The sequence below is a fragment of the Alosa sapidissima genome, chromosome 8 (assembly GCF_018492685.1).
Source record: "Alosa sapidissima isolate fAloSap1 chromosome 8, fAloSap1.pri, whole genome shotgun sequence".
In the NCBI taxonomy this organism is placed as follows: domain Eukaryota; kingdom Metazoa; phylum Chordata; class Actinopteri; order Clupeiformes; family Clupeidae; genus Alosa; species Alosa sapidissima.
Genome location: NC_055964.1, coordinates 29,535,736 through 29,551,817, shown reverse-complemented (window position 1 = coordinate 29,551,817; position 16,082 = coordinate 29,535,736). Strand labels below are relative to the sequence as shown.

At 42.0% G+C, this 16,082-nt stretch overlaps 2 protein-coding genes and 1 long non-coding RNA gene across 6 annotated transcripts in view; 1 reads left to right on the top strand and 2 right to left on the bottom strand.

Moving 5' to 3' along the window:
• The window catches only part of LOC121714945 (tripartite motif-containing protein 16-like), a 1,397,702-nt gene that overhangs the window by 1,059,524 nt on the left and 322,096 nt on the right, over window positions 1–16,082 (bottom strand). The window lies entirely within an intron of this gene.
• Window positions 47–10,250, bottom strand: LOC121714975. 3 transcript variants are annotated; one of them, XM_042100249.1, is made up of 5 exons: window positions 9,549–10,250; window positions 9,323–9,409; window positions 7,938–8,060; window positions 864–941; window positions 47–414 (listed from the first exon to the last, which is right to left on the bottom strand). In XM_042100249.1, the coding sequence occupies exons 1-5, from the start codon at window positions 9,571–9,573 to the stop codon at window positions 278–280; spliced, it is 450 nt and encodes a 149-aa protein (XP_041956183.1). In that variant the 5' UTR covers window positions 9,574–10,250; the 3' UTR covers window positions 47–277. The 3 variants fall into 3 exon arrangements, with proteins under 3 accessions (XP_041956183.1, XP_041956184.1, XP_041956185.1); XM_042100250.1 differs by having other exon boundaries at window positions 9,323–9,402; window positions 9,549–10,247; XM_042100251.1 differs by lacking the exon at window positions 7,938–8,060 and having other exon boundaries at window positions 9,323–9,407; window positions 9,549–10,245.
• LOC121714997 lies at window positions 2,051–15,586 on the top strand. The gene is made up of 3 exons (XR_006033498.1): window positions 2,051–3,323; window positions 13,079–13,088; window positions 15,574–15,586. It is a non-coding gene; the product is annotated as an uncharacterized LOC121714997 (long non-coding RNA).

The following is a 16,082-nucleotide window of genomic DNA, read 5'->3' as shown; positions in this document are numbered from 1 at the left end:
AGGCTATTGTTATTTTTAGTGATGTTATTATTAATGTTAGGCTATGTTATGTAAGCTTTTCAAATTTATTTGAAAGTATGTAGTGTACACTCTGTTGCTTTTGACAAAAACATCGGCAAAATACCAGATAGATAGATAGATTAATACTTTATTGATCCCCAAGGGGAAATTCAAGAAAATAAACATAACAATAAAAATAAACAAAATAAACAAAAAATAAACAAAATAAACATAACATAATCATTAACATCAGTCCAAACAGGCGACGTGCAGGCTTTTAGCTTCTGGGTGTTGAGACATTTTTCTTCACACTCGCGTTTGGCCGATTTCTGCTATGGGTTTGAAGTCCTCTTCTGGGTGCACCTGGCTTTTTGTCGTTCTCTTTTGAAGGGTTTGAAAGCTTCCGCACCACATCTAGAAAACAAAACAGTAGACTAAAAGCTACTATATATGACCCAAAAGATATGCCCTGGCATATAGGCTATTAAGATGGCAGTTGATTAACTTCTTTATTCTAAAGAATCTTTGATGATGTGACAACTTTTTGAGCAATGTTGCTGAGTAGCCACATAAGCTGTTCTATAGGTTCTGATCGGATGATCATAATGACATTTTGCCTATTGATTAGAATTCTCTTCAAAAAGAAAATGTCACCCAATAACAATGTGAATGTGCCAGAATCACAATACGATGAAACATTGCCTAGAAACATTGCTCAAAAAGTTGCCTCATGTATCAGTAGTCTACCCATAAAAGGACAATAACTTCAGAGAAATGGCCAATACGCCTTAACCTAATAAATGTATAACATTATTTAACATTATTGTCAGATTGATTCATGATCTGTGGAGGTGCTGCCTTACCTGCTAGCTCTGGATGCATCCTGTCCACGTCAGCAAGCAGTGGGACATACCTCTGGACCTCAGCTCCCTCAGAACTACCTGTGGACAGGCAGCGGTGAGAAGTAACAGATACATTGGAATTATGTCTGCACAACACAAAATAAAAGTAACTGTATTAAATACCAATTACAATTTAAGTTTATTCAGAATACATGTAGAATCAATTGAAGGGATGGCATTTTTCAAATTGTTATAAAGTAAAGGCCTACGCTTTTCAAACTTGAATTCAAATGTTTGTTTAACCAAACCATATGCATCTCTCAGGTGTCTCATTTCTCTCTCTCTCCCTCTCTCTCTCTCTGGTTATAAATAGCCTAAATAAAAAATCCTCTCAGGGGATAAAACATTAGTTTTGTTGTAGGCCCATTGTCCCACTAGCACGATTTAGGTCAGTCATAGGCAGGGATGGGCAGTATTTATGATACATGTATTTAAAATATGCATTTCAAATACAAAATAGCCTAGTATTTAGCAATTTGTATTTTACAGTGCCTATAAAAAGTATTCACCACCCTTGGATAGTTTCCCTTTCATTGCTTTAATAAATATAATCTTTGTAAATTTAATTTGTCCTTATTTACAAAAATCCTCTCTTTAATGTCAAAGTGAAAGCAACATTTATACAAAGTAACATTAATTAATTAAAAATATGTAATGTCAAAGTGAAAGCAACATTTATACAAAGTAACATTAATTCATTAAAAATATGTAATGCAAGATAAGCAATTGCATAAATATTCACCCCTCTCAAAGTGACTGACCTAAATCAACAGTGGTCCAGCCAATTGGTGCCAACAGTTTCACAATTAGTGAAATGGAGATCGCCTGAGTGCAGTGAATGTGTATAGCATAGTCATTTAAAGACACCTGCGTCTGGAAGGTCCAGTCACTGGTCAATCAGTATTCCTGGCTATAATTCCACCATGAAGACAAAAGAACTCTCCAAACAACTCAAAGAAAAGGTTATTGAAAAGCATAAGTGGATACAAAAAGAATTTAAAGTCACTGAACATCCCCTGGAGTTCAGTGAAATCCATTGTGAAAAGGAGACCTCTCCTTTTCCCCTAACTATGTTTTACCCTGTTAAAAGTCTGCAATCAAACATACACCCACACTAAGTTTTAATTTTGTGGCTGTGTATGTGTTTATGTCTTGTGTATGTATGTGGCTTGGGAAAGTGCAATGGGAAAGATTTTAACAGTAGAGGGATATTGGTACAGACCATTACCCCTCTCAAATGGTCTTGATTGGGTAATTGGCTGGCCTATTTAAAGGCTGCCTCATTTCACACAGGAGAGAGACTGAAGAGTGTCAACTGGATAAGAGGTTGTATGGAATGGTTTCAGTGTGGAAATGGCTAGTGCTTAAGAAACCGGTTGGTTTGTTTTGGATTTGTCGTCAAGTCTTTTTGTTTGCTATTTGTTTGCACTGTTTTCGCACTGTAAATAAATCTGCACTCTCCACCAAAATCCACGTTTGCTTGCTGTGTCTTCACCCCATCATCACTTCACCTCAGTGAGTCCTAGCCTTTTGCCCAAGTTCTTCACCAGTCAAAGCTCTATGGGTGAGTGGCAAAGCTCTTATTAAATGTCGATTCAAGTTTGCCCAAAGACATGTTGGAGACTACAAGGTCAAATGGAAAAAGGTTTGTTGGTTCTGATGAAACCAAAATTTACCTTTTTGTCCATCAGATAAAGGACCTTTTGTCCATCAGGTAAAAGTAAAATGAATTTAGCAAAATATATGGAAATCCTGAAGTACAATCTGATTCAGTCTGCAAATGAACTATACGACTTGGGAGATGGTTTACTCTCCAGCAAGACAATGAGCAGAAGCCTACGGTGAAAACTACACAGAAATGATTTTAAGACAAGGTGAATCTTCTGGAGAGGCCGAGTCCAAGCCCATACCTCAATCCTACAGCAAATCTGTGGCTGGACTTAAAAAGGGCTGTTCACACCCGATCCCTTTTCAATTTGGCAGAGCTTGAGCAGTTTTGCAAAGAAAAATTGAGTTAAATTGCAGTATCCAGATGTGCAAGCCTATTTGAGACCTATCCACACAGACTCCATGCTTTAATTGTGGCCAAAGATGCATCTGCTCAATGCTGACTTGAATGGGGTCACAGTCATTTACCATAGACATGGTGACTATGTATGATAGGCTAATGAGCTTGATTGGCCGGCCCAACGCTAACAGAAAAACACTGCCTCAAAAGACTATTTGAACACTTGAAAGTTTTCAATGTACAAAAACAATAATTACAATAAAAGTGAGCTCTATACGCGCAAGATATATTTGGATGGCAACCCATCTTTAATGTTGCATATCTCTAAATTTGATCCAAGGTGTTTCTGAAAATACAAACTGAATCTTTAACAGTAGCCTAGCTCTATAATTTTGAACAATCTGTTTTAGATCGTAATAATCCTGACCTGTGAAAACAGTTGTGTTGATGGGGACTGATGTGGATATGTTGTCCATTTTCTTATATCTATTCAATCATGTCTGGTCTATTATTAGGCCTACCTCTTTTCAATCCATTATTTTTAGAATTTTTTTTTTGTAAAGAAATAGGCCTACATCTATCCCTTATGTTATGCCAACATATTTAATTCACCTGCATATAGGCTACAGTAGCCTAGATAGAGGATTATTACATCTGCTGTTGTTAGTGTGCAGGCTATCCCTTAAAGGAGAATTCCGGTGTGATATTGACCTAAAGTGTATTGAAACATGATACCGAGTGTGAACGTATGTCTCATAGCCCATCTCGGCTTGTCCCCTGCACTCCCAAAATGAGTAAGAATGAACAGGTATGATAAGGGATCAGATTCCAAAAGTAATTCAGTGGAAATGCATGGATTCCAGTTGCTGCTACTGGAAGAAACTGGAATCCATGCATTTCCACTGAATTATTTTTGGAATCTGATCCCTTATCATACCTGTTCATTCTTACTCGTCGCTCGACTTATCGTGACTAAATTCAAGATGGCTGCAAACGCTAAACTTCGTGAAGATACTGTCTGTATAAATCGTCTTGTAAGTAAACTACCAGTGCTTTTTCAAAGTTCTCAATGTCTCGTTTTAAATGTCAGGGCCCTCGGAGGTCTACCAATGAAGTGTGGAGATACACTGAGCCTCGTAAATGGGTGTAAAACAGTGATTTATGTGCATGGCTAGCCCGATGCCGAAGCACCACTATTGAAAAAGCTGTTGGTAGCATCGGCTAACTAGCGCCAGATTTTGGAGTGCAGGGGACAAGCCGAGATGGGCTGAGACATACGCTCACACTCGGTATCATGTTTCAATACACTTTAGGTCAATATCACACCGGAATTCTCCTTTAAAGGCAGTTTAAAGGGATAACCAAAGTGCAGTTTCCTATCCAAAGCTAGAAAGTTGCTAGGTCGGAAATCGTCCAGAGAAGGCCGCTCAGACAATGGCAGAAGTGTTCGTCATGTTATATTTTTTACAGTCTATGGTTATGAGTTGATGTGCCATCAAAATGTTTTTGGAGACGTAATGTTAAGGTCGAAAAACTCTGTCACTTTAGCTGATGAGCTCTCACCCCTCGCTGCCGTTCGATGCTTTGCTGAATATTGTGTAGCCTACCTGTAGGTCGGTCGTTGGCACCTTTATTTGCGACCGACATGTAAGTGCCTGCTTTGCAGGTCAGGCACTCAGCTTCATGTTGATATCGACCGAGACAAAAACATGGAAATTTATGTTTTGATTCGTCAGTGAACTTACACTAAACAAGGAAGTTTGCGCTATTGAGGTGACTGACTGACCAATTAAATGTTTGAGATTATCGACCAATGACGGTAGCTAAGGTCAGGCTCAACACCCTACACTTTCCACTCAATGCAAAGCGAACTGTAGGGGGAGGGCGTGACTAGTATGTGAATGACATAGATAGGCTATATTAGGGGTTTGCACGGCGTGTCATCAGATTTGGACGTTGCCATATTGGAGATACTTGCCTCATTAGAAAGCATTAGGCACTGAAGTAAATCCCTAACATCGTCAAGGAAAATGGTTAGTTATTGCCGTGTTTTAGGTTGTACCGATAGGTCAGACTGAGAAAAACATCTGGTGTAGGTATTGACTTCCAAAAGTTATTAAAAAACCAGGGAGAAAGGAGAATAATGCCAGAAGTTATCAGAGGAAGGGGGCCGCGTGTGGTTGAACTTGGTACTTCGTCTCCCTCACCCAACTCATATGGATCTGCGCTGCCAATAAACTGTAATTACTCGAAACATCGCACATTTTCTTGTGGTCCAAGTCCTGCCCTATATGCCTTTGCATCTTCGACGCATTTTGATGAGCTTTTCTGTTGTTTAGACACGGCTACAATCATGTAAGATATCCAAAGTGCATAATACTCCATTGTACTTCATTCACCGAGTATCGCCAATATGGCCGCGCGTGCTGGGTTACCATGGTTACCGGCCAGAACGTGACGTCCGTGCAAACCCCTAATAGGCTATCCATGAATGAAAGAGAGAGCAATGCAAATTCGCTGTAAACACGTTTGAGGCTAGAATAAACAAAATCCCGGACGACTTTGAAATTCCGCCCGGACACATTTTTAGGTTTCAAAAAGAGGACCTGTCCGGGCCAAAGAGGACGTCTGGTCACCCTAGTTGGTGCACTGATGACCGTCAGGATCATTTCTAACTAGCCAGTTAGAATTGCTCAGTTCATGTCTATAACATGCTTTACTTGCTACCTGGATAATTTCAGCGAATATTCTTAAGGTGAGATGAATGATAAGATCATTAAACTTCACTGTGTTCGGTGGGTTGCAAACTAACGACATCACCTACTAGCCAGCTAGTTATCGTAACACCCCCAATTATCACAACTTTTGTTCAGAAATTCTAAAACAACGATGTTTTTTAACACTTCAAAATAACATTTACTAAATGAACCTTACATTTTTCAGTAGCCATAGATGTGTAGATTTGAACAAAATCTGGTTTGGTTCTTAACGGGAGCATTTACTGCCTGAAATATCCGATTTTGTTTACCACGCTCTGAGTTATAGTGTTGGCCTGATGGGTCGCCAATTTACACCGTTTCAACGGCACATGAACGGTTAGACAGAGAATTCTCGTCATGAAATTAAAATTCCACTGGAGCTCCAAGCGGTTGTGTACACGCAGCCTTACAACACTGTTTACAGCTCTTCGAGTCACGGTAAAATGTCATTTTTGGGACATAGCTAATGTAGATACACCTATGGTGTGGGTGCTTGCATTTCTTGTCTTGGTTTGTATAGAAATGGATATTAAGTGACACATACACGCAAGACGGTGGAAATACGGGACCGACGGTAATAGGGGGAGTTCCGATACAGCTATTGAACAATCTCAATAGCATTTTCGTGACGGTAAATCCCTTTCAATGCAGTATCATTTAACGTTTTTTCCTTAACTAAAGAAACAATTTAGGTATTCTGTGCAGCACCCTTTAATAAACCCCTTACCTAAGGATAAATTAGGCCTTAAGGGTCATACTTCAGGGGAAAAACTTAGGGTGTTTTATTTACCCTCACTATGCCTGCCTCGCAGTCGCACCATGCGTGTGTGTGAAAAAAGTCCCGTCTGAAACACTGTCGCGCGGCGCAGCGTTCCAAACGTTGTGTTGGCCTAATCAAATACACCGGTATGGCGGTATATTAAAAAATCATATAACGAAAATATACACCGGTTTACGGTGTGAACCGGTATACCGCCCAGCACTACTTTCACTTTGACAATAAAGAGGCGATTTTGTAAATTATTGTTAAAAAGGCCAAATTAAATTGATCAAGAATCCATTTATAAAAGTGGAAATATCTAAGGAGGGGTGAATACTTTTTATAGGTACTGTAGATGAAATAGACAGATATGGAAGATTTGCAAAGTGAGTTAATGCTCCCTTTAAAAAGTATTTTTTAGTATTTTCAAAGCACAAATTGATATACCTAAAATTAGTGTACCGTATTTGATATTTCATTTGAAAAGACATTTTCAGGTTTTTTGACAACGTGTTCTACAAAAACGCATGTTACCCTTGCGGTAAATGTTATGTACTGTATATTAAAAAAACAGTGTTTATAGACCCTTTCAACAATAAAAACAAAAACAATGCTTGAACGTTCTATTTGGGCCCCAATCTACTTCCTCTGCATTAAGATAACATATGGAATGTTAAAAAGGAAGTCTTGTGGGGCCAACTATGATGCTGATAATGGAACTCTCTTGAAAGGGTCCATATTGTTTGGGTAATGTTAGGTTTGGTATATCACAGTATATCAATCTATCCTTACTGTGCTGTTAACAACACAGTAAGCTCTATCCGTGAACAGTGAACACATAAGATTGGCGTGAACGACACCACAGTAAGCTCTATCCGTGAACAGGTACTTTAAGACTGGTGTAAACGACACCACAGTAAGCTCTACCTGTGGACAGATAAGACTGTTACACCTTCCATGCTGCCCCGTCATGCCAAGCAGGTGAAAGTTTGTTATGTCCAGATCTCAGCATTCTGTTGCACAGGACACTTTTACTGTAACTATCTTTTGAATGAAAACAGAGAGGGATGATTCCAGTTTACTAAATATTGATTATAAAGGGAAGGATGTTCTCCTGACACAACTGTAATCCCAGGTCATCAGGCAGAATGTAAACATACTGTTGTCACGGAGAACATTTTGTTGCACACAGAACTTATTACTACTGGAGAGGTGCAGTGGCAGTAGGTTCAGATGACTGCACATGCAGATGACCAAGAGAAAGTGTCAGTGGCATAATATTGTGAGACTGTGTCATGATAAACAGCTAGTGTGTGTCTGTGTGTGTGCGTCTTTTCCCAGAGCCTTTTTTAAGTCCCAGTCCGTCCCGTATACAGGGATGAAGGACCACAAGATCCTCTGGTACATTTTGTGTCAGTTGTCCAATGTCCTTTACTGTTAGAAGACTAACACACTGCACACAGCAGACAAAGAAGAGGACGGTCCAGACTAAACTAAACGAGACTCACCGTTTGCCAGCATGAGGATGTAAGTTTGTCTCTCCCGCAGAAGAGTGCAGGCTGATTCTACACTCTGCTCACTCTCCGGCAGACCCATCAGCTCCCCACACTTATTTATCAGATCCACATGGTCTAGAGATCATATTTACATACAGACTAATCAGATCCACATGGTCTAGAGATCACATTGACAGACTAATCAAATCCACACTGTAGAGATCCCATAGATTAATACAATCCACACAGAGAGATCCCACAGACTATCAGATCCACACTGTCTAAAGATCACATACAGGCTTGCTGGATACACACTATGTAGAGATCTTGTTCACAAACTGACTTTCCATGGACTAGGCTTCCACTGGATGAGAATCAGTGGTAAGACATTCTGAACTCTGCAGTCAGGCTTTGTGTTCATTTAGAGTAATGTATAGCTGATGCAGTCAGTCAGACAGCTGATCTAAAGGATAATAAGCTGGACCTCTGTGTCCCTCCAGGCCACTGTTCAGGTGATGACCAGTGTCTGCCTGAGCCAGTGGGAGAGGATTTAGGCGGGGATTACACTGGCCAGCGGCAAGCGTAATGCAATGCTCAGACCATGATAAGTTCTATCTCGTTCCTATGGTAACAGAAACAGTTTGCCTTAACTGACAATTGAATACGCTCGCGTTGCGCCAAGGGTGGACAGTAACTAAGTACATTTACTTGATTACTGTACTTAAGTATGACTTTCGAGTATTTGTACTTCACTTGAGTATTTTTATTTTTGGAAACTTCTGACTTTTACTCCATTACATTTGAATGGCAAAGACTCCACTACATTTGAAATATGAGCATGAAGTACTCATTACTTGTAAGCACATTTTAAGTGATTTTTTAAATGCAATAATGAAAAATAAACTACTTGAGTTATCCTGTTTTTTTTATTCGGCGGTGAAAATGTTTTAGATTTTTGAACAGAGAATGAATAACAATTTAAAGTGAATTATTGCATCCTTTTTACCAGTTGCACAATTTTGATGCTGGATGCAAGGAACTAAAGGTCTGTTTAAGTCCTTGTGACCAACCAAAGGATGTACATCCTGTTCACAAAAAACATTACATTACAGCACATTAAAAAGGACAAAATACTTGTATTGCATTTAGCATTAGCACTTGTATTGGAGTTATATTTGACAAGGTGTATCTATACTTTGACTTAAGTAAAGGAATTATGTACTTTGTCCACCTCTGCGTTGCGCTTTGAAAGTTGAACCAAGTTCAACGCTCAGCTTGTTCAACAATAGCGTTACGCCAGCGTTGCCACCGTTCCGCTGCCAAACCATAGAGAACAATAGGAAACCTGCCACTGGTCCGTGTGATACCCGCCTTAGGGTCACACATATAAAAATCACCTTGTGGGTCCACTTGGCATCGTTCTTTCAAGGAGTGGATGAAGTTCATGATCCTGCAGTCAAGGTTGAAGAGGTCCGCTCTTCCCTCTCAAAACACATTAGAGTTCAGTTTGATACTGTAGGCTATGTGTTAATAGCATTATTAAAAATATGTGACGATGACACCCCCCCCCCTCCCCCACACACACACACACACACACCTACACACATACGAGTGCATACTCACCACCATGCAGCACAGTGATGAACATCTCAGCTCTGTGTCCGCAAGCACACACTCTGTGTCCATCCTGTGTGTGTACACACTCATCTCCCTGCCGTCAGGACGAGTGGGCAGAGTATGTATGAGTTTACAAGGGCACGGTAACAATAGGGGGTGTTAAGTCAGTGTTGTTGACGACAGCCTGCTTAGAGACAAGGGTTTGGCTCTGTCTGAAAGAAAGGTGGCTCTGAATAGTTGTTGCTGTGGTACTGTGGCAGTGCAGTGTATGACAGAGTTTACAGTCCGAAAAAGAAAAAAAACACAGATCATGTTACATGACAAGAAGAACAAAACCTACAAGACCGAGTAATGCAGACTGAAATGGTGAGCTGTGTACCAAAGTGGTGTTACTGTAGCCTCTCTGTGGTGTGAAGCAGAGATCTTTTATGAGGAAACACAGTGTGGTTAGTCTCCATGGAGTTTGCACACTGGGCTGTTTGCTGTTTTGGACTTCACTCAAGCTATAGTGGCCCTGGGAGGACAGACTGCAGTCTAATAAGGGGTTTGCACGGACGTCACGTTCTGGGCGGTAACCCAGCTGCATGGCCATGTTGGAGGCACTTGGTGTAAAGAACTTAATGAAGTACAATGGACTGTTATGCACTTTGGATATTGCCAGTGTTATAAAGTGATTATAGCCATGTCTAAACAACAGAGAAGCTCATCAAAACGCATACCACAAGAAGTGGACCACAAGAAAAGGCGCGATATTTCGAGAAATTACGTTTTTTTTGGCAGTGCAAATATGAGTTGGGTGAGGGAGACGCAGTACCAAGTTCAACCCCAATCACCCGGCACACGTTCACGGCAATAATTAACACTGGTAGAACCAGATGTAGCTGCATTATGAGGCTGCATGAGCAGGTTGCATGATGTGGCTGCATGAGGAGGCTGCATGAGGAGGTTGCATGATGTGGCTGCATGAGGAGGTTGCATGAGCAGGCTGCATTATGAGGCTGCATGATGTGGCTGCATGAAGTGGTTGCACGATGTAGCTGCATTATGAGGCTGCATGAGCAGGTTGCATGAGGAGGTTGCATGATGTGGCTGCATGAGGAGGTTGCATGATGTGGCTGCATGAGCAGGTTGCATGATGTGGCTGCATGAGGAGGTTGCATGATGTGGCTGCATTATGAGGCTGCATGACTTAACACTTCAAAGACCAAGGAGATGGTGGTGGATTTCCGCAGGTCTAAGCCCACTCTGCTACCAGTCCACATTGATGGGGTCAATGTGGAGGTGGTTAGCACCTACAAGTATCTGGGTCTCCACCTGGACAATAAACTGGACTGGTCAGCCAACACTGATGCACTCTACAAGAAAGGGCAGAGCAGGCTGTACTTCCTGAGGAGGCTGCGGTCCTTCAATGTGTGGATGTTCTACCAGTCTGTTGTTGCCAGCGTCCTCTTCTATGCAGTAGTATGTTGGGGAGGAAGCACAAGGAAGAAGGATGTGAGCTGAAGCTGGATGTGGGAGCTGAACTGGAGTGCATCACTTCACCATCTGACAAAAGGACCCTGAACAAACTGATCAACATCTTGGACAATGAGTGTCACCCACTCCACAGCACTATTGTTAAGCAGAAGAGCCTGATCAGCTGGAGACTTCGCTCACTGCCTTGCACAACTGACAGACTGAGAAAGTCATTTGTCCCCAGGGCCATTGAACTGTTCAATGCCTCACTTAAGGGAAGAGGAGAGATAGACTTCTCTGCATAGTCTGTCTGCCTCTTCACCCCCTCCATGTTTGGTACTGTCTGGCCACTAGCCACTTTTACCACTGTCTTTATGCCTCACTGTTTGCGTGCTATATTAGCACATTAGCACATATGCATAACCCCCCCCCCCCCCCTCCATGCCACAGCCGAACTGTGGCCACACTTATACATTTTCTTAAATAGTTAAATATATAGATATATAGACTTTACTTTACTTTATTTCTGCATTGTTGCACTGTTGGACTTACTCACTTGCACTATCACTATGACCACTATCACCATTGCACTACCACCATGACACTCATTCACACAGAGCACCTTAGAGCACCTTACCATACCTTACTATGCACAGAGAATCACAGGCTCAGTCCCTGCCTCAGTCATTGCAAGCGCCTCTGATTGATTAATCACCACTATGTGGATACTGTTTTTAGAATTGATTTAGATTAAGTGTTAGTATAATTTGTATTTTAGTATATTTTTATATATTGTATTTAAGTTTAGTTAGTATAATTTGTATTTTAGTATATTTAGCATATTCTTTATCTTCTACTGTGCTTATTGCTTAGTTGTGTTTTTATATTATATACTTTAATTACTCTTTCTGCTGTTAGAGAATGTGTTTGTGTTGTCTGTATGCTGCTGAGACCTTGAATTCCCCTGGGGATCAATAAAGTATCTATCTATCTATCTATCTATCTATGAGGAGGTTGCATGAGCAGGCTGCATTATGAGGTTGCATGAGCAGGCTGAGGCTGCATGAGCAGGCTGCATGAGGACGTTGCATGATGAGGCCAGACTGCAGTCAGAGCGGCTTCAGCTCCCACCTGCTCAGGCATGATTATGTGACAAACATGACACATCCACCACACATCTGGTGCAAGCATTAGCAGAGGACCCTGATCTCCCCCTGAATCCACACCGCTGCCAATAGCCTGCCACGGGCCGCAGACTCTGGGTGTTAAGATGGAAAAGAGCTTGTTTGTTTCAGCAGACATTTTGCCCCCTTGGCCATTGCAGCACTTCACAGACTAACCCGTTAGGATCCACACTCACTCGCATTCATTTTGTATTTTATTTTCTATGATGTGATTATCTCTGTCTCTGTATGCTATGTATGGAATGGGTACAGACATGCGAATGCATAAATATCCCTCTGGGACATTAAAGACTACCTATATCTACACATATATGAAAGGAATTATCAACACTTTTACTGTTTGTCTAACACACTCTAATGTTTGGCATCCTCTGCATGCATAGGCCTCTGAGTAGACTCAAAACCATACAGTAGCTCTGTGTGCTGCTGAATGCTATCTATAGCCTGAGGAGTTAATAGTTCAGTCAGACACTAGCACTGTCCTTACATGGCCCAGCCTGATTGTCCAGGACAGTGGGTTCCCAAGCTGAACTTGCTTTGCCCCCTCCGATGTTTGGTGGGCATCCTGAACTTGCTTTGCCCCCTTGCGGCCCACTGTGTGGTGTGGGCATTCCTCTGCTAGTTATGCCCATTCTGGCGCATGGCCACTGTTCTCGCTCCTCTCATGCTGCAACAGTTCATTTGGACGGGAGGTCAAAGCACCGTCCCGTGCTGTCCTGCTTGAGTGGGCAGCGCTGTTCTAATCACAATGAGTTATTCATAGACCTAATGATTGGTTACAGACTTTCACATCGCCACAATGCCACAGCACATTTTACCCAATGCAGAGAAACTGTCATGGCGAGAGCCCATCGACAGTCCTAGCTAGATATTCGGTTTGTGGTTCATAGACTAGAGTTTTCTGTTTGTTGTGGCACTCGGATATTCTTGACTGCTTTTATGTGTTGTGGAATTTTCTGGGGTTTTCTGGAGTGCTGTTTTCTGTTGCAATGTGTTCTGGAATTCTTTGGGATGTTCCAGAGTGCTACGGCATGTTCTGGAGTTCTTTGGGATGTTCCAGAGTGCTATGGCGTGTTCTGGGTTTTCTGGGGGTATTCTGTCAGTACTGAGTGCTGATTTGCTGGCACCCTTGATTCCAGGGGATGGCTGAAGAGCAGCAGGAAGTTGAGGGGACACTGCAGTGCGTGACTGGAGGCATGAGCAGAATGAGAGGGGATGTCCCATGGGACAGACCATTACACTCCCCCTCTACATCCCCAACAACACCACCATCCATCATTTCACCATAATCTCACTGAGAAATGAAAAAAACAAAAACAAATCCTACAGCCTCACAGATCATTTAATGACCTCACCTGATTGGTCACCAGGACTGGCCGAGGAAGTTGTAGAAAGAAATGATGTGGGAATAAAACATGAGGAAGGAGATGTATACAGAGCTGTACAGCATGTAGAGATGAGGAAATACATAATTCTCTGCAAACCACCACCAAGGAAAATGCACTGAGTGATTTCCTTTTCATTTGGTTGCATAAAATAAATGAATCACAAAGGAAAACATGACATGATAGATTAAATGACTGGTAGATGTCCCATCAAATGATCATTGAACATTAATAACATAATAAGAAAATGTGGCTTTTTTTTTTCCGGTTCCATGCAGGTTTGATTTGATAACACCCCATAATGTCCACCAACATTCCTGTTGGGGCTGTCTGTTGACAAAACAACTGTCTCTATGCAACAACCTCCTTCCCCACAGGAATACAGCCAAAGATCCTTGATTACTCCAGTTCAAACCTCTCTGATACAGCCATCTTCTAGCTCACTCTACACTTCCTCACTCTATCTGTAGGGGATACACGGACTATCCACTCTCCTTGTCCCCTATAGACTATCTACCACTCTCAGTACCCCCTAGTACAGACTATATACTTTCTTTATCACCTACAGACTATCTAATGCTCTCTCTCTCTCTCTTTCATGTCACCGCTCTGTCGCTCTATTCCCATGCCTCTATTCATCCACTCCGGGTTGCCGGTTACCGAGGGTCCCCGACCAGTAGGCACGGCTGAAGTGCCCTTGAGCAAGGCACCTAACCCCTCACTGCTCCCCGAGCGCCGCTGTTGTTGCAGGCAGCTCACTGCGCCGGGATTAGTGTGTGCTTCACCTCACTGTGTGTTCACTATGTGCTGAGTGTGTTTCACTAATTCACGGATTGGGATAAATGCAGAGACCAAATTTCCCTCACGGGATCAAAAGAGTATATATACTTATACTTATACCCCATGTGGGAATAACTGAGTTGCCCAGTTGTGGGCTTGTCGACACGTTGTAGTTCATTTGTAGTCCATGTGGACTTTCATGTCCAACCATTTTAATGTGAACTTACGAATTTCCCATTTTTGTCACTTGAAATCTGCATATCCTTCTTTAACAAGTGTCTTACACCATATGTTTAATTTATACAGTTGTTTATGAATAGTGAGCATATGTTTTAACCTTTGTTGTGGCGTCCATGTTTTTCACACATTCCGACAGCAAAGCACATGGAAAAAATGCAATGTGCAACGCACAGGGGGTGGCCCCTAATATTCCCAGGTGGCATGAACGCACCATTAGGCTTGATCAGTCTTCAGAATCAGAACAACCTTAATGATGTGGGTTTTATGAACATTCTAACATATGATTCCGTTCCGCAACAATTCAAGGTTCTAAAATTCTACGTTGATATTCTTTAGAACGTTCACCTTAATCTCCTGTGACTGTGACATGAAAGTGGGGGTATGGGCAGCATCCGAATGTAAATGCACAACACTTTGTTTTTACTTCAAAGTCCTACCATCTCCCTCTGCTTCGACACATGTAGTCTTTGACCTCAACAGGACTAATATGAGCAGTCCCAGAGAGCCTTGGAGTCAGAACCTGCCTCAGGATACCTAACCTCAGCCAGCTGCAGGTGGTGGCCGGTGTAGGATGGAGTTAAAGGGGGCCCTGAGGAGCGCCCCGTTGGCTGGGTTAAGGTTAATGCACACCTAGCCAACTTCAAAGCACACATTTGGCCCCATCATGACATTCTAAAGTGCATCGTCACTCGTCAAAAGTCTATTCAAATTTAGTAGGATGTCCAGTTCACATTGGGAGGGGTTTCGTTATCAAACGTGGAATGCATGGCGCAACATAACAGACCTCTCAAGTCTCACGCATTGAGCGTGAGACACACGCATTTCAATGACTTCACACGCTCACACATGGCATTTCTCACTCCAAGAAATTATTAACTTGCCCGCACTGTGCCCGTCTGTGCGCTCATTCAGCTCAGAGAGCTGCTGTTCCGTTACTAACCTATCGGCCAATCAGAAAATAGGATTTCTCAACCAATCAGGAAATAGTTTTGTTTTGGTGTGGGTCCGCAACGTGGAGACTGCTGGTCCGCGGAGTCGTGGAGTGAAATTAGGCCCGGTGCTTCGTCTGATAATTTGCTGCGCAGTTGATCAAGATACCGCGGACCGACAAAAAAAGAAAACAAACGTTTCTGCTATCGATGTCATTAAACATGGAGCCATACAATAAAGTGGTGGTATGAGCGTTCATTCAATGCAGGCGTCTGCGAGAGAGAAACTGAAACTAATCGATAACGTTGGTATCAAAGCTCCGCTTCAACCTGTTGAATGCTATTTAATTGTTTAACGACACTTAATAGAACAACGTTGATTTTTGGAACTTCCATAGAAACAGAGCAGAGACTATAATACATTGTATAGCACTGAGTATTGTATAGTCAAATTTGAATATAACGTGACCAAAAGCTATTGTAGCCTTCTTTCTATCTGTTGAAGATCAACAGATCAGTGATTTACGCCTATCTGCTCGCCAAAAAAGCTGGTATTGTGTTTCCTGA